At 41.1% G+C, this 17586-nt stretch overlaps 1 protein-coding gene across 2 annotated transcripts in view; it reads right to left on the reverse strand.

Annotated features, from left to right (window-relative positions):
• wwp2 (WW domain containing E3 ubiquitin protein ligase 2) overlaps nt 1-17586 on the reverse strand; it is a 260110-nt gene that overhangs the window by 126863 nt on the left and 115661 nt on the right. For both annotated transcript variants that reach the window (XM_038806387.1, XM_038806386.1), the window contains exon 6: nt 11400-11496. In XM_038806387.1, coding sequence (XP_038662315.1) covers nt 11400-11496 — 97 coding nt within the window. The remainder of the gene's footprint in view (nt 1-11399; nt 11497-17586) is intronic.

The raw sequence follows: 17586 nt of genomic DNA on the forward strand, positions 1-17586 counted from the left end.
ATGACAAAAATTCAAGCTTAGGTGCACAGAATGATTAAATACCAATAAATGTTAACAGAAAAGGTGCCTAACCCCTAACATAGCACCTTGAGCAATAGTTTCTCAAACACAGGTTAGGTGGATTGGCCATGCTGTGACAAATGTAGGAATTCCAGATATACTGCATTGTATGTATTTGGTGCAGTACGGGTTAAAAGCTTGAGTTAATGTGTGTACGACTGCTGCAGTAGTGTTTAAAAATCCTGATTTAAAAGATAACTAGGCTTTTGAAGGCAGAGGTGCAGGTAAAACATCGTAAAGTTTGGGCTAATGGACCTTTATTGATAGTAAGAGGGTTCCCTGCAGCGTAGTTAATCAGAGACATTGCGTTCAGTTTAGTAAGATGATGTAGTTAATGGGAGGAGCCAGGGGATGAGGCAGACAGGTTTTGAGGTTTTCAGGGTTAGTTTTTGACTGGAAGGTAAGCCGAGAAGGGTTTTGAAGAAATGCAGCCAGCAATTCTGCGTTATACTGACAGGGTGTCAGGTCTCTTTCTTTCAAGCAGTCTAAAAGGATCTCCCTTTTTCAAAGTGAAGTATCCAAGACATCTCTATACAGCAACTATTCCAGAGTGCTAACTGTATTTAAAAGTGGATTGGGACCGGAGATGGTTTTTTAATATTGTTTGAGTGGAAGTAAAGATAGCAGTTAAGGGTTATTGTGTCACTGTATTGATTAGCATTATTTGAGGGGGAATTGTCAGCTATTTTCTTGTGTGATGTTAAACATATTTTAATGCTGTGTTAGCAATAAAGTTTGTTTAAATATACCATATCCCTATTTTGTGTGAAATCGCTCCTGGAACGAGGTATCCTTTTCCTCACAGTCATAGAAAATTAAAATTAAATATTTGGGTTTCGGTCCAATATCCTAGCCAGTGTTGGAGTCTGATCCGGAAATGTAAGAGTGCTAACATTGCCCCTTAGTGTACAAAGATGTGCAGGTTAGGTGGTGTAAAGGGGATAGGGTGAGAGACTCTATCAGAGGGTCAGTGCAGACTCGATTTGCCGAATGGGACTGGCTTAGCACGCTGGGCTAAATCGCTGGCTTTCAAAGCAAACCCAGGCAGGCCAGCAGCACGGTTCAATTCCTGTACCAGCCTCCCCGAACAGGCGCCGGAATGTGGCGACTAGGGGCTTTTCACAGTAACTTCATTTGAAGCCTACTCGTGACAATAAGCGATTTTCATTTTTGCACTGTAGGTGTCCCATGGACTTGGGTTGATCCTCACATCTCCACTGTTTCAAAAGGTAAGTGATCCATAAATAATACAAGATTGCCCATGATACATTTAAGTATTGTTGGGAGCTGGTTTTAGTTACGACAATGGATCATTGTCATTTAGATTTTTCAAGGCATAGAATCAACGCATTTTAACAAGAATGGGGTGTGTGCAAGATCTGTGCAAGGTTTTACTTAGGAAAGGGTTCAACCCTCATGGAGGATACAAGGTTGGACCAAGTTGCAAAGGTAGGGTGGGAGGAATCCATTGAGGGATTACAATGATTTGGCATATATGGAAACAGTGAGGGTCAGTGAGGACACGTGATGTGTGAACAAAATACAGGAATCTCAGTTTTAAAAATATCGGGTGCGATCGTGTGGCTTTATCGCGCCTGACTCGGGATATGACGAGGCCGTTAATTACAATGCTTGGAATGCCTCATGAGATGTTGTTCGACCTCATGAGATGTCACAATCTGGATCTCGCCCTCACTGGGCAGGATCCAGATTTGCATATTTAAGTGAGCAGTTAGCCTGACTTTAAATGTCTGTGCCAGAGTTTCCAAAGGCCCCTGATCGAACGTCTGGGCCTGGGAGACCTCACCATGTCACCATTTAGCGCTCATCCACACAAACGTGGACCAGACGTCATGGCACCTGGGAGGAGGGGGTCTTACAGGCCATCGGAGACCTCAGAGAGGTTGGGCTTGGGCAGGATGGCAAGCTGCACACCCACTGCCACCTGGGCGCCTTGACCCTGCCAGCATGGCACCTGTCAGGATGTCCAAGTGGCACTGGTAGGAGCACTGCCAGGGTGCCAGGTTGGCATGGTCAAGGTGCCAGGTTTTCCATGCCAGGGATCAGGCCCAAGGGTGCCCTACTCTTATGAGGTGGGTTGAGGGGGGGGGGGGCTCGAGGACCTCCTAACAAGTCAGCTGAGGCTTTAGGGGTGTCTGGCGGCCTCGATAGGGGGTCGAGAGATTGAGGTGGCATTTTAAAATGGTGCCCCAATCTCTTCCTGTACTGACCAGCTGAGCTCGTCAGTGCAGGAAATGAAGGTCAGTGGGGCCTCAGCAGGACATTCCTTGCCAAGGCCAGGTTCAAAGAATCCCGTTTGATAGTGGGGTCATTCTCGGTGCTACAGGCACGGAGAAGAATCCCGCTAAAAGCACCCAAAACAGGACTCTAGAGTTTAACAAATCAAATCCAGACATAACAGATGAGGTTTTGATGACACCGTGAGTTCGGCAGGACAGGAGGCATAAACAAACAGTCTTGGTGGTGGAGGGGAAGTAGGTTTTGAAGCTCCACTGTGTTCTCTTTTACTTGATTTAGTCCAGATTTACAACCAAGGATGTGAATTACCAAAGAGCAGTGTTTCAGACAGGTGCCAAAAACAGTTCCAATCTTCCCAAGATTCAGACGATGGAAATATTGACTCATCCAAGACGTGGGGATTTTCACAGAATCAGCAGGCCGACTCCACAGGCCTTTGAAAATAGCAGTCAGGCCCTGGATGTAGAAGTCTTGCCCTGGATTCCGGAAGATGCCACTTTTGTCACAAGGGGAAGGAGAGTAGCCATGAATCATACAGATGGAAAACCTGAACTCAGCAGGACCATTTGGAGTTCGTGCAGAGTTCATCACATTTTCACAGTTCCAAGGGCCTTATTTTTGTGGGAGTTACAAATCTATGGGTGGGACATAAATACTCTTGAAGTCAGAGTAAGGTCTGTGAGGTATCATGATTGGAAGTTATTTAAAATCCCAAAGCCCATTATTCTTGAAAAAAAAACTGAGCTCCAGCTCTTAGAGTAAAAAAAAATGTATTGATCAACAGGCCATCTGGTATTGCCTAAAAAAAAACATAAATATCTGTTCCTGCAATAGAGTTAATTGTTAACATTTCCCAATGGCTGTTATTACCAGGCTAAATCGCTGACTTTTAAAGCAGGCCAGCAGCACGGTTCGATTCCCGTACCAGCCTCCCCGGACAGGCGCCGGAATGTGGCGACGAGGGGCTTTTCACAGTAACTTCATTGAAGCTTACTCGTGACAATAAGCGATTTTCATTTCATTACAGCTGAACCCATTATGAATGTTTAGTGAGAGGCGGCACGTGGCACAGTGGTTAGCACTGGGACTGTGCGCTGAGGACCCGGGTTCGAATCCCGGCCCTGGGTCGCTGTCTGTGTGGAGTTTGCACTTTCTCCCCGTGTCTGCGTGGTTTTCACCCCCACAACCCAAAGATATGCAGGTTAGGTGGATTGGCCATGCTAAATTGCCCCTTAATTGGAAAAAAAATAAAATAGATAATTGGGTACTCTAAATTCAATTTTTTTTAAATGAATGTTTAGGTGAGTTTAAAAAGTTCTAAAAGCACTTATTTCAGCAGGGAATCTTAGTTCACACTTTAATTGACTGTTTTAAGAAGCTATTAAAAACAGCCATGTTTGATGTCAGTACGGAATAGACGTTTGTTAGTTTTTATAACAAATTGGCCATTATTATAATTATAATAATGTTTATAGTAATCTTTATTTTATAATAATCTTTATTATTGTCACAAGTCGGCTTACATTAACACGGAATGCAGTTACTGTGAAAATCCCCTAGTTGCCACATTCCGGTGCCTGTTCAGGTACACTGAGGGAGAAGTCACTTAACAAGCACATCTTTTGAGACTTGTGGGAGGAAATCGGAGCACCCAGAGGAAACCCAGACAGACATGGGGAGAACATGCAGACTCAGCACAGACAGTGACCCAAGCCGGGAATCGAACCTGGGACCCTGGTGCTGTGAAGCAACGGTGCTAACCACTGTGCTACCATGCTGCTTTATGAATGAAAGCTGTATTAGATTGTTACAGGTTTAATTTTTGTTCCTGTCCACATGCTCCTGATGTCTGCCCATATTGGATGATTGGATGGGTGACCATGGAGGTGGATAGATTGGTATGTGATGGCTCGAATGGTATGAGATGGCTCGAATGGTGTGAGGTGGCATAGGAGTGAGGGGTAAGAACTAACAGCCTTTTATAAAACTGGGCCAAAGTCACAGATAACAGAGATGGGCTTTCTAGCTGGCCTGCCCCAGCGCCCTCTCACCTCCGTGGCCGCCTCTGAACTTGGCAGGCCTGAAGTGATCATGCTCTTGCTCCGCCAACCCCCTTGAACTGGAAATCACATGTGTGGGGATCGTCTCTAGGGTTTCCAAGCCTTCAAGACTGGCTTGGAGTCTCCAGGAATTGAAAGTTCAATCTCAGGACACTGCTGTGTGCAGTCCTGGAAAATAATCATCTGGTCATTAAAAAAAATATTGTTTTTTTCATCATGTTCTTTGAACATTTCTCTTTACCAAATATAAAAATAATGAAAAAGCTGTTTAGCTAACAGTCAAACATCATTTGATTGGGTATCGAGTCTTTTTGCTTTCCAATAGATGTAGGAAGGCAATGCGTCACAAAGATGAATGTGTTGGTCGACTAATGACTGGAGTGCGGGGACATGTCATGTGTTGAAACCTCCAGGAATACATTTAATCAGTTTCCATGAAGATGAGTATGCCAAGTCATAAGATGTTTTGACGAGCCTCCCACCTCCATGCTGAAAATTAGTTCCTTAATATCATCATCAGGCAATCTGAGAGCATTGGGGTAGTGAGGGGAAGAGTACACAAATAGAACTGGGATTGGTTCAATATACAGACAGAACCTGGCTAAGATGACTTTTCAATAGACACCTCTCTCTACGGTTTCCAGACAAAAGGTCCAGAGTCTTAAATTCGGTGTTATAATCACTTTTGTAAGTGAATATTCTATATATAATCACTCACTTTAATATGTCAAAAAATTCTTTGAAAATTGGTGGAAATGTCTATTTTTGAGCAGCATCTCATACTTTCTCTTTAACTAAAACCTTTGTGGCTAACAGGCTGGTGAGAAAAATTAATATGACAACGCAGGAAAAGCATTCTGCATTGTATTGCTGGACAGACCATTGGAATAGGAGTGCTTTAACCACAAGTCTGCGAAAAAGATACAACCATGCTTTCACGTTTGCTGCAGGGACGGAGAGCTGATTCACATTGGCAAAGGTAATAAAGCTTTAGAAATAGAGGTACAGAGAGTTATGTTAAACCTACATAAAGCACTAATTCGGTGCCAGCAAGAGTGCTGCATCCAATATGAGCACCATACTCTGAGACGGTGGGAGGTTTCAGAGAGGATATAAAGATTTGTGAGAACGGATGAAAGATTACAGTTACATGGATAGTGGAAGTGCTGGGATTGCTCTAGATAAGGCAAAGAGGCAATTTGAAGGAGATGCTTAAAATAACGAATGGTTTAGACAGAGTAGGTCATGACAGAGTAAGTAAAGGGAAATTACTTCCAGTGGCCGAAAGAAACTGATTGACAAGAGAACCAGAAGTAATATTGGGGGAAAACATTTTACCCAACAACTGGTTAGGATTTGGAATGCACTGCCTGATGTTGGTTGCTGATTCAATTGAAAAGTACAATTAAAAAGGGAATTGGATAAGTACTTTGAAGGAGAAGAATATTGCAGGAATATGGGGAGTGCCACTACTCGAACTACTCTTCAAAAGATACTCTTTCAAAAGCACTTGCTCAATGAGCAAGCTGCCTCCTTCAGTGCTGAACTATTCTATTGGTGCCTTGCAGTTAAATGACTCTCCCATTTTTGCATGATGTTGTCACAATGCTATATATTATGGTCACTCCACTTTGTGCTAGGAAATCAGAGTTATACTGCTGAGAGGCACTTGTGCTGATGGTGCAATACCATCAGCTCCTGGGAGTTTCACTTTCAGTTTGCAAGTTCAAAATAAGGTGACCCCCAAAGGCTGGAAAAATATCTATTTCCCACAGAAGTTCATTCAAGTGCTTGACCTGTTTTTATTTAAATTATCTTTCTCTCCTTAAATATCCAGAAATGCTTCAGATAACCCTAATTTTCCCTTCAACAAGCGTGGATAGTTTTTGCCTCAGACTTCATGAACAATATGATCATTGATGCTCTAGAGCAAGATCAATCAATTAAAGATGCTTTAAAATCATTTCCCTTCTTAATAAGGCAGAGCCTCCAAGAGCAGAATCTGGCACATCCAGTTGCTTGAACTGACCTATTAATTGGACCTGAATCTGTTTTGGGTCCAAACCAGCTTTTCTGAATGGAAGTCCAGTGCACCTTTCATTATACAACTAGCATGACATATGTCTAACTTTGTTTTAATTCTCAGTTGTCTCTGCTGTTTGAATTCAGTGACACTGCTGACATTCAATAAATCTGCCTGCTGTTGACTAAAGACAATATTGAATTAATGGCATCACATTATCTAAATCTGGTGACGTGAAACATAAACCTTCAACTCCAAGGATGCTTTAAAAAAAGAGATGATTTGAGAAAGTATGCATGCAACACACGTTCACTCTACTGAAGGGCAGCATGGTAGCACAAGTGGATAGCACTGTCCCGCTGGGTCACTATCTGTGCGGAGTCTGCACGTTCTCCATGTGTCTGTGTGGGTTTCCTCCGGGTGCTCCAGTTTCCTCCCACAGTCCAAAGACGTGCAGGTAAGGTGGATTGGCCATGATAAATTGCCCTTAGTGACTAAAAAGGTTAGGACGGGTTATTGGGTTATGGGGATAGGGTGGAAGTGAGGGCTTAAGTGGGTCGGTGCAGACTCGATGGGCTGAATGGACCCCTTCTGTACTGTATGTTCTATTAGATGCTCTACAACTATCTGCAACAGCTGAACAGTTATCCACTGACGTACGTAGTCTATGAGAATGCGTACAATTAATGCATCTGCATACAATTGCAGATTACCAACCTCCCCACTTACAAATCTGTAAATTAATGAAGTACACAATGAAAAAGGTGGGGCAAAAGGAGTGTGATTTAATGAAAATTTTCTTTTAACGTTCCAACACTTTTAGTTCACTCTGTCCAATGAAAGCTCCCCAGAGATACAGTACTGCAGGATCTCCAGTGCTGGTTTTAATCAATGGCTAACAACTTAATCATTGCAGTCATACATGTGTTTGCTTTTTAGGAAGTGTAATGAACCACTGCAGTTAAATTGCTAAGAAAACAATGAGGTATTTGTTAATACATGGGTATGCCAGCATCTGAAAAGTTACCCAGACCCTGATTTTAGCTAAAAGAAATTAAATGAATACAGCATGATCAAAAACTTCAATGTTTGATTAAAAGTATTGGACAAAGGTGTATTATTGGATGGAAGAATATAATAATTCAATTCACAGTTGCAAAAATTAGCTGTCCATTAAATCCCATTGATATATTTCACAAGTAGCTTTTTTTTAAAGAAAATATTTAATTAAGGCATTTATGATTTTAACACTTTTAAACGGAAAGATCCAGCAAACACAAAAAAACCATCACAAGTAGCTTTCAAGAAATCCGCAGAATCAAAATATATGTCCATCCAGATTACATACTTCAAAACAATAAGTATCTGCAAGTCTATTACGGTAAAGATTATGCCACAGTAACTAACATATACGGATAAACTGAATCAAACCTATTTTTTTAAATCAGGCTGTTTGTCTAGAGCAACAAAAGACTTTGGACATAACAAATATCTCACCTGTTGGTTTAGTGTATGCACAACTGTATGGTACATTTCCAATGGGAGAATATAGAAAGAAAGAACAGTTGCCTCAGGGCATGCTAAAATGCTTCACAGTCAATGAAGTATATTTGAAGTGTAGTTACTCTTCTGATGTGGGCAAACACAGCAGACAATTTTGCACAGCAAGGACCCACATATAGCATTGAGATAAATGAGCAGATCATCTGTTTTAGTGGCTGAGGAACAAGTCTTGGCCAGGATACTATGAAAACTCCCCTGCACTTTTTGAATAGTGCCACGGGATGTTTTACATCTGCGTAAGAAGGGGCATCATTTTAACTTGAGCTTCCACCGAGAAAAGGAGAGTCAGAAGGGGAGTTAATCCAAGGCTAGTCAGACATGGATGTGTCCCACATTGCCCCCAGAAACCAATAACAGAATGACACTGGGAGAGGTGTGGGTGCACTTTACCTGGGTAAAGACATTTATCACACCTGGCAGAATTTTTGCACCTGGAAAAAGTTAAGCTCGCCATACAAGCAGTGGAAGAGTGGTCACCAAGAGAGGTGAAAGCCATTTATCAACTTCTTTAAAGTGAGGTTCGGCTTTTGTTTTTTTGTAAATATGAAAAATGCCTTCAATAAACAGATGTCTAAAAAAAAAGACAATTGTCACTAGAAAAATAATTCCTAATTTTTGGTTGCGCAATGGGAGAGAGCAAGGGAAACTGGGCAACAAAAAGACTTGTTTTTACATCTAAATCAGCTTGTCACACTGAATAGAATCAAGCTTTGTGTCAGATGAGTAACACTGGTGTGCATGTGCGTGCGCTTGTTTACACACAAACACATATACAGTGCCTTTAACATATTTTTTTATGTACAAATTCACAGTTCCATGTGACTCCAAAAACTATCATTTTAAATGGAATAATGATTTAATACTGTGTCCCAGATTAATTAATGCATTTATAGTACATTAATTAGGTGTTGGCAGGGAAAATCAAAGAGAAAACTGACAATAGTTTGAGAAAAATCTGCCAAGTCCGACAAGAGTTCTAAGGGTTCAGTCTAAGCAACTTTGTCTTCTGCATCATATCACTATGCTGATGAAGATCACAGCCCTCTGTCTGCAGCTGGATTATAGAGCTTAATTTTGTCAGACATCCTCAATTTCCTTTTTGAAAACATTGCAGAAAGTAACAAATAGTCAGACAGAACACGTCATTGACTCTGTTATAATTCAGCTTTTCTTGGCTAGCAAATACTCTCAAAAGTATTTTCTAAATTGAAGAAACGTGAAGTACCCGACAGAGAGAACGTGCTAATCAGATTTTAGTAAATGAAGCATAGAATTGGATATCATTACTATTTGTTCTGTTTCATCTGAAATTTACACTTTAGTTTTTATTTTAAACCTGTAAATCACTGTACTATCTTCCTTTCTACAGATCTCCGACATGGCACGCCCCAATTGTTGAGCCAGCTGCCAAAGCTGGCTCACTGACTGAAGCACGACAAGTTTGCATAGCAGATATCAGGGACTTGTCACAAGAAGATTCTGCATCGCTCCAGCTACCTGGCAATTAACAGTGTAACTAAGAGCCAGTTTTATTTGAAGCTGTTTTTTTGTGATAACCTGCTTTAGTTTAAAGTTGTAATCATAACTTGTGCATTTATAGATTTCAAAGCAATTTTTCTTCTCCTAGCTATTTTAACATTTTTCCTCTCAGGTTGCTTCATTGAATGCATTGACTTACTGAAGGGATACAGTTCTCTAGGCATTAAGCACCCTCATGTACATCAACATTATGGCCCTTAATTAAATATGAGCCTCAAAAAGAGTATTCAACTATAGGGGTGGGGGAGCATTACAGCCAAGCTCAATCCTGGCCGAACATTCAAACACAATTTCAGCAGGAATGCTTAATAGTTGTCAAAAGCAGCCACTCAGCCGTATTTATCGTCCTTAATCCAGGAAAATGAGACCAAATGTAGCACTCCAACTACCAAAAGTGAAAGCCTTCCATTTACAGCCAATTAAGTACCTTTTCAAAAAAGTGCAGTCACTGTTTAATGCCAGACTAGCCAGTGCCAGCCACTTAACACATCATAGGGCAGTGACAGAATTTGGGATTTTTCTGACCGAGATGGTTCAGATACTCCACTAAATAAACTTGGATAAGCCATTAGGAGAGTGAGGTTTTCCCTTTTTTACACTTACACGATATTTCACTTTATAATTACATATGGTATCCTTCCCTCAGAATTGAATCGTATTCAAATAAAATGTCTAATCGTGCAAAGTAGTGCTGGAAAATATAGACATTCAATACAGTTCAAAGACTTTAGTATAATCACATACTATAATCATATGTGCCATAGAGAGCATCCTATCTGGCTGCATTATAGCCTAGTATGGCAACTGCTTGGCCCAGAATCGCAAGAAACTGCAGTGTGGTGAACTCAGCCCAACGCATCACACAAGCTTGCCATCCTCCCATTGATTCTGTATACACCTCCCGCTGCCTCAGGAAGGCAGACAGGATTGTCAGAGACCCCTCACACCCAAGCTTTGCCCTCTTCCAGACACTTCGATCAGGCAGAAGATACAGAAGTCTGAAGACCCGCACATCCAGACATAGGAACAGCTTCTTCCCCACAGTTACTAGACTCTTCAGCAACTCTCCTTTGGACTGCTCTGTTCCATTAAAGAACACCATTCACGACGCCCTATGCTGCTCTTGTTTGGCCTTGTCCGCACTGTAACCAACCACAGTCTGTTGATGCACCACTGTCAATGTACTCTATCGATTATTCTTTTATCTACTATGCATGTACTGTGTACGTTCCCTTGGCTGCAGAAAAATACTTTTCACTGTACTTCGGTACATGTGACAATAAATATCAATCAATACTACATTTTATTTTAGAACCTGTCGATAATTATTTCTGCCATGGTCAAAGTTGAAAATAATATACCATTTATGCAGTCTAAACAATTTATAAATACATTATATGGATCAATAAATCCATCAAAATAAAATAGAAATCAACCTATGTTCAATTCCCATTTATATCTTCCATAAATTTCTGAAAAATTAACTTCTAACTAGACGTGAGAAAAGTTTAATTTTATTTCAAATTTTAATACTCGATTTCCAAATATGTTTAATTATTGGAAGAAACTACAAACTCTGTGCAGCATGTCAGGGTATGCACAGGTTTCTGAAACACATTGTCAAAAGGTATGGCGCCCATATGTTACATATGCAATTTCTAAATAACTTGCAAAGCTAATAATGAAAGAGCACCTTAAAGTGGTTATTCTCCTGTATCCAACAAGAAAAAGATTCACCACTTCTCTGAATTACCAATTCAATACTAAATTCCTAAATACCGTCCCTTCAAATTGTTGCATATAATTTATTCACCCAGAGTCTATAAACCTATAATCTTAATATAAAGCCTTGTGAAGAAGAAAAAAATATTATTTTGAACAATTCCATCTCTTACCTCACTCTGTCTTGACAATCATTAGTTATTGAGGGTGAAGATTGTGAATCATCGTCTTGACTTGTACTTTGATGAATTCTTCCATTCTGCTGGAATTCTGTAGAAGAAACATACAGGGGTTAAAAACTAGCAGACATAAAAAACAGTTGATCATAACCTTGGCAAACAGCTTTCCTTCTCAACACAAAATAATAGCTTGAAATAAACTACTTTGTCCAACCAGTTTAGAACTGATTCAGATTTAGTTTAATCGGTATGGCATTTTTCCAACTTTTAAACCGTAAGGTACACCATGGATAAAAAGAACATCCACATTCTCCTACTTGAATGCACATCGTACTTAAGGCCACCAACTTATACTCTTGAGGCGGTCTTATAAATTACATACCAGCTCTATGTAAAGTTTACCCACAATCTCCTGAACAAGCATACTTACTAGGTTTAACAAATCAAACAAAAGCTAATGGAGACTTGAAATATAAGAATGTGAACTGCCGAAATTACTGTTTAATTTGTTGTTGGGTTGACAAATTTTACAAGCCACTGTGATCATGCAAGGAGTTAAGTATTCAGTCAAACATTTTCCATGCAAGTGTTCAAAGTTTCTACTGGCAGGGTTGGTGCCCTAATTCTAGATTTAAAAAAGACTTGCACATTTAATTTTCAACACTTTCAGGTTTTAGTCTAAATGTCTGATTTGCGATTAATTATTCTAATAATTCTTGAATTACAGAAATCACAAGCTGCTACGCAAAACTATAAAATATTCCACGGCAAGTTTATAAAGGCAAGATAATATCATTAATACAGAGCATTGCAAGAAAATACACCATCAATTAAAGTATATTTATGTGCCGTGCAAAGTATTAATGGAAAATAACAAGTATCTTTAGTACAATGAGAAGTTATCTGCTTCCATTGTACACCACAAGAGCAAAATTCACGTTGTTTATAAAGTACATCTTAATTCCTGTGATTATATTTAGTCTCAGTATCAGCCAATGGCTTTTGATCCATTTTATCAAATATATATTTGATATATATTTTGATATATATAGTTTTGTTTTATATGGGAGATTATTTTACTGCCAGTACCTGATTGAGAAATGTTGACAAATAATTGTGATAGCGTTACTGCCAACTAACCTCAAAACTCTCTTCATAATCAATTGCAGACTAAACTCATTAACTGGCTCCAGGTTCTTCTTTGCAAGAAGTTAGTTGAGCGGTTTCACAATAGGAGAGGAAGCTGACAGCATATATTCTTCAGAATAGGAGCGATTTTATGCCAGTTTTTCTAAATTATTCTTCCACTCATGGATTGGGGAAAACTGTATCGTTTCCAAACAAAACTTTTGAGAATTTTAGACTATATAAATCTTTTAACATAGCATCTCTCTAAAAGTTCCCCTCAAAGTAGACTGTTGTAGCCAACAATTTCAGAAACAATGGTTACATGCTGTTGGTTGAGGATAAACACTTCGGCACATTCTCAATGGTTCCAGTGTCCGCTCTGGCTCAGTGAGTAGAACTCTTTCCTCTGAGTGACAAGGTTCCAGGTTCAAGTCCTACTCTAGGGCTTGAGCAGAAAAGTAAAGGCTCACATTCCAGTGTGGTACTAAGGGAGCCCTGCACTGTCAGAGATGCTGTATTTCGGAGGATACTTTAAAGCCAAGCACCATCTTTCGACTTGAATGGACGTGAAAGATCCCATGACACTATTTCACAGAAGAGCAGAGGACCTATCGTTGATATCCTGGTCAATAGTTATTCCTCAAATCAAAGAAAAAGTAGATTATCTGGCCATTAACACACCGTTTTCCATAGGGGTTTGCTGTGCACATATTGGCAGCCAAGTTTCCTGTGCTGCAATAGTGACCATACTTCAAAGGTTCTTCATTAGCTGTAAAACACTTTAAGACATCTGGTGGTTGTGAACAGCTCTTTTCACCATTTCTTCGCATCACTAGATATTTTTCCAATATCAATGGTAATAACTATCATACAAATATGCAAGCTACTTTCAGCTGGAATATCTCATCTTAACAGTAAATGCTTTTTTAAAAAATGTTTTCAGGAAGCCAATATCTACAACATAGAGATAGATATACTTTAAAGCAACTTAAAGATGTCTACTCCATCTGTCATGCTCCTCGTGTGCGATGTGGGAGCTCAGGGACACGTCCACTGTCCCTGGCTCTTTCACGTGCAAGAAGTGTGTTCAGTTGCAGCTCCTGTTAGACCGCTTGTTGGCTCTGGAGCTGTGTATGGACTCACTTTGGAGCATCCGTGATGCTGAGGAGGTCGTGGATAGCACGTTTAGCGAGTTGGTCACACCGCAGGTGCAAGTTACTGAGGGAGATAGAAAATGGGTGACCAAAACCCCGAGCAAGAGTAGGAAGGCAATGCAGGTGTCCCCTGCGGTCATCTCCCTGCAAAACAGATACACCGCTTTGGATACTGTTGAGGGAGATGGCTCACCAGGGGAAGGCAGCAGCAGCCAGGTTCATGGCACCGTGGCTGGCTCTGCTGCGCAGCAGAGCAGGAAGAAAAATGGCAGGGCTATAGTGATAGGGGACTCGATCGTAAGGGGAATAGACAGGCGGTTCTGTGGTTGCAATCGAGACTCCAGGATGGTATGTTGCCTCCCTGGTGCAAGGGTCAAGGATGTCTCGGAGCGGCTACAGGACATTCTAGGAGGGCGGGGGGTGAACAGCCAGCTGTCGTGGTGCATACAGGCACCAACGATATAGGTAAAAAACGGGATGAGGTCGTACAAGCTGAATTCAGGGAGTTAGGAGTTAAACTAAAAAGTAGGACCTCAAAGGTAGTAATCTCAGGATTGCTACCAGTGCCACGAGCTAGTCAGAGTAGGAATGTCAGGATAGATAGGATGAATGCGTGGCTCGAGAGATGGTGCAAGAGGGAGGGATTCAAATTCCTGGGGCATTGGGACCGGTTCTGGGGGAGGTGGGACCAGTACAAACCGGACGGTCTGCACCTGGGCAGGACTGGAACCGATGTCCTTTGCTAGAGCTGTTGGGGAGGGTTTAAACTAAGGTGGCAGGGGGATGGGAACCGATGCAGGAAGTTGGAAGGTGGTAAAACAGGGACAGAAGCAAAAGGAAGTAAGGGGGAAAGTGCAAGGCAGAGAAAACATAGTCAAAAATCAAAAAGGGCGACAGTACAAGGTACAGTGACTGAGGGGAGCTCAGTGAATAGGCCCAGTAATACTAAAAGGAATAAAACTGGAGATGTTAAGATTCAAAACAGAGGTAAAAAAAACCAACATAAGTGTACTTTACTTGAATGCTCGTAGTATTCGGAATAAAGTAAATGAGTTGATGGCGTAAATCATCGTGAATGATTATGATTTAGTGGCCATTACTAAAACATGGTTAAAGGATGGTCACGACTGGGAGTTAAATATCCAAGGGTATCAAACTATTTGGAAGGACAGGGTGGATGGTAAGGGAGGTGGTGTAGCTCTGTTATTTAAGGATGACATCCAGGCAATAGTAAGGGATGACATTGGTGCTATGGAGGATAAGGTTGAATCCATTTGGGTGGAAATCAGGAATAGTAAGGCGAAAAAGTCACTGATAGGAGTAGTCTATCGGCCACCAAATAGTAACGTTATGGTGGGGCAGGCAATAAACTAAGAAATAACTGATGCATGTAGAAATGGTACAGCAGTTATCATGGGAGATTTTAATCTACATGTCGATTGGTTTAACCAGGTCGGTCAAGGCAACTTTGAGGAGTTTATAGAATGTATCCGCGATAGTTTCCTAGAACAGTATGTAACGGAACCTACGAGGGAACAAGCGGTCCTAGATCTTCTCCTGTGTAACGAGACAAGATTGATTCATGATCTCATAGTTAGGTATCCTCTCGGAAGGAGCGATAACAATATGGTGGAATTTAAAATTACAGATGGAGGGTGAGAAGGTAAAATTAAATACTAGTGTTTTGTGTTTAAACAAAGGAGATTACAATGGGATGTGAGAAGAATTAGCTAAGGTAGACTGAGAGCAAAGACTTTATGGTGGAACAGTTGAGGAACAGTGGAGAACCTTCCAAGTGATTTTTCAGTGCTCAGCAAAGATTTATACCAACGAAAAGAAGGACGGTAGAAAGAGGGAAAATCGACCATGGATATCTAAGGAAATAAGGGAGAGTATCAAATTGAAGGAAAAAGCATACAAAGTGGCAAAGATTGGTGGGAGACTAGAGGACTGGGAAATCTTTAGGGGGCAACAGAAAGCTACTAAAAAAAGATATAAAGAAGAGTAAGATAGAGTATGAGAGTAAACTTGCTCAGAATATAAAAACAAACAGTAAAAGTTTTTACAAATATATAAAACAAAAAAGAGTGGCTAAGGTAAATATTGGTCCTTTAGAGGATGAGAAGGGAGTTTTAATAATGGCTGAGGAACTGAACAGGTTTTTTGTGTCGGTCTTCACAGTGGAAGACACAAATAACATGCCAGTGACTGATAGAAATGAGGCTATGATAGGTGAGGACCTTGAGAGGATTGTTATCACTAAGGAGGTAGTGATGGGCAAGCTAATGGGGCTAAAGGTAGACAAGTCTCCTGGCCCTGATGGAATGCATCCCAGAGTGCTAAAAGAGATGGCGAAGGAAATTGCAGATGCACTAGTGGAGATTTACCAAAATTCACTAGACTCTGGGGTGGTCCCGGTGGATTGGAAATTAGCAAACGTGACACCACTGTTCAAAAAAAGAGGTAGGCAGAGAGTGGGAAATTATAGGCCAGTGAGCTTAACTTCGGTAGTATGGAAGATGCTGGAATCTATCATCAAGGAAGAAATAGTGAGACATCTGGATAGAAATTGTCCCATTGGGCAGACGCAGCATGGGTTCATAAAGGGCAGGTCGTGCCTAACTAATTTAGTGGAATTTTTTGAGGACATTTCCAGTGCAGTAGATAATGGGGAGCCAATGGATGTGGTATATCTGGATTTCCAGAAAGCCTTTGACAAGGTGCCACACAAAAGGTTGCTGCATAAGATAAAGATGCATGGCATTAAGGGTAAAGTATGGATAGAGGATTGGTTAATTAATAGAAAGCAAAGAGTGGGGATTAATGGGTGTTTCTCTGGTTGGCAATCAGTAGCTAGTGGTGTCCTTCAGGGATCCGTGTTGGGCCCACAATTGTTCACAATTTACATAGATGATTTGGAGTTGGGGACCAAGGGCAATGTGTCCAAGTTTGCAGATGACACTAAGATGAGTGGTAAAGCGAAAAGTTCAGAGGATACTGGAAGTCTGCGGAGTGATTTGGATAGGTTAAGTGAATGGGCTAGGGTCTGGCAGATGGAATACAATGTTGACAAATGTGAGGTCATCCATTTTGGTAGGAATAACAGCAAACGGGATTATTATTTAAACGATAAAATATTAAAGCATGCTGCTGTGCAGAGAGACCTGGGTGTGCTAGTGCACGAGTCACAGAAAGTTGGTTTACAGGTGCAACAGGTGATTAAGAAGGCAAATGGAATTTTGTCCTTCATTGCTAGAGGGATGGAGTTTAAGACTAGGGAGGTTATGCTGCAATTGTATAAGGTGTTAGTGAGGCCACACCTGGAGTATTGTGTTCAGTTTTGGTCTCCTTACTTGAGAAAGGACGTACTGGCACTGAAAGGTGCGCAGAGGAGATTCACTAGGTTAATCCCAGAGCTGAATGGGTTGGATTACGAGGAGAGGTTGAGTAGACTGGGACTGTACTCGTTGGAATTTAGAAGGATGAGGGGGGATCTTATAGAAACATATAAAATTATGAAGGGAATAGATAAGATAGATGCGGGCAGGTTGTTTCCACTGGCGGGTAAAAGCAGAACTAGGGGGCATAGCCTCAAAATAAGGGGAAGTAGATTTAGGACTGAGTTTAGGAGGAACTTCTTCACCCAAAGGGTTGTGAATCTATGGAATTCCTTGCCCAGTGAAGCAGTTGAGGCTCCTTCATTAAATGTTTTTAAGGTAAAGATAGATAGTTTTTTGAAGAATAAAGGGATTAAGGGTTATGGTGTTCGGGCCAGAAAGTGGAGCTGAGTCCACAAAGATCAGCCATGATCTCATTGAATGGTGGAGCAGGCTCGAGGGGCCAGATGGCCTACTCCTGCTCCTAGTTCTTATGTTCTTATGTCGCTGAAACGCTGAACA

Source organism: Scyliorhinus canicula, chromosome 9, assembly GCF_902713615.1.
Source record: "Scyliorhinus canicula chromosome 9, sScyCan1.1, whole genome shotgun sequence".
NCBI lineage: Eukaryota > Metazoa > Chordata > Chondrichthyes > Carcharhiniformes > Scyliorhinidae > Scyliorhinus > Scyliorhinus canicula.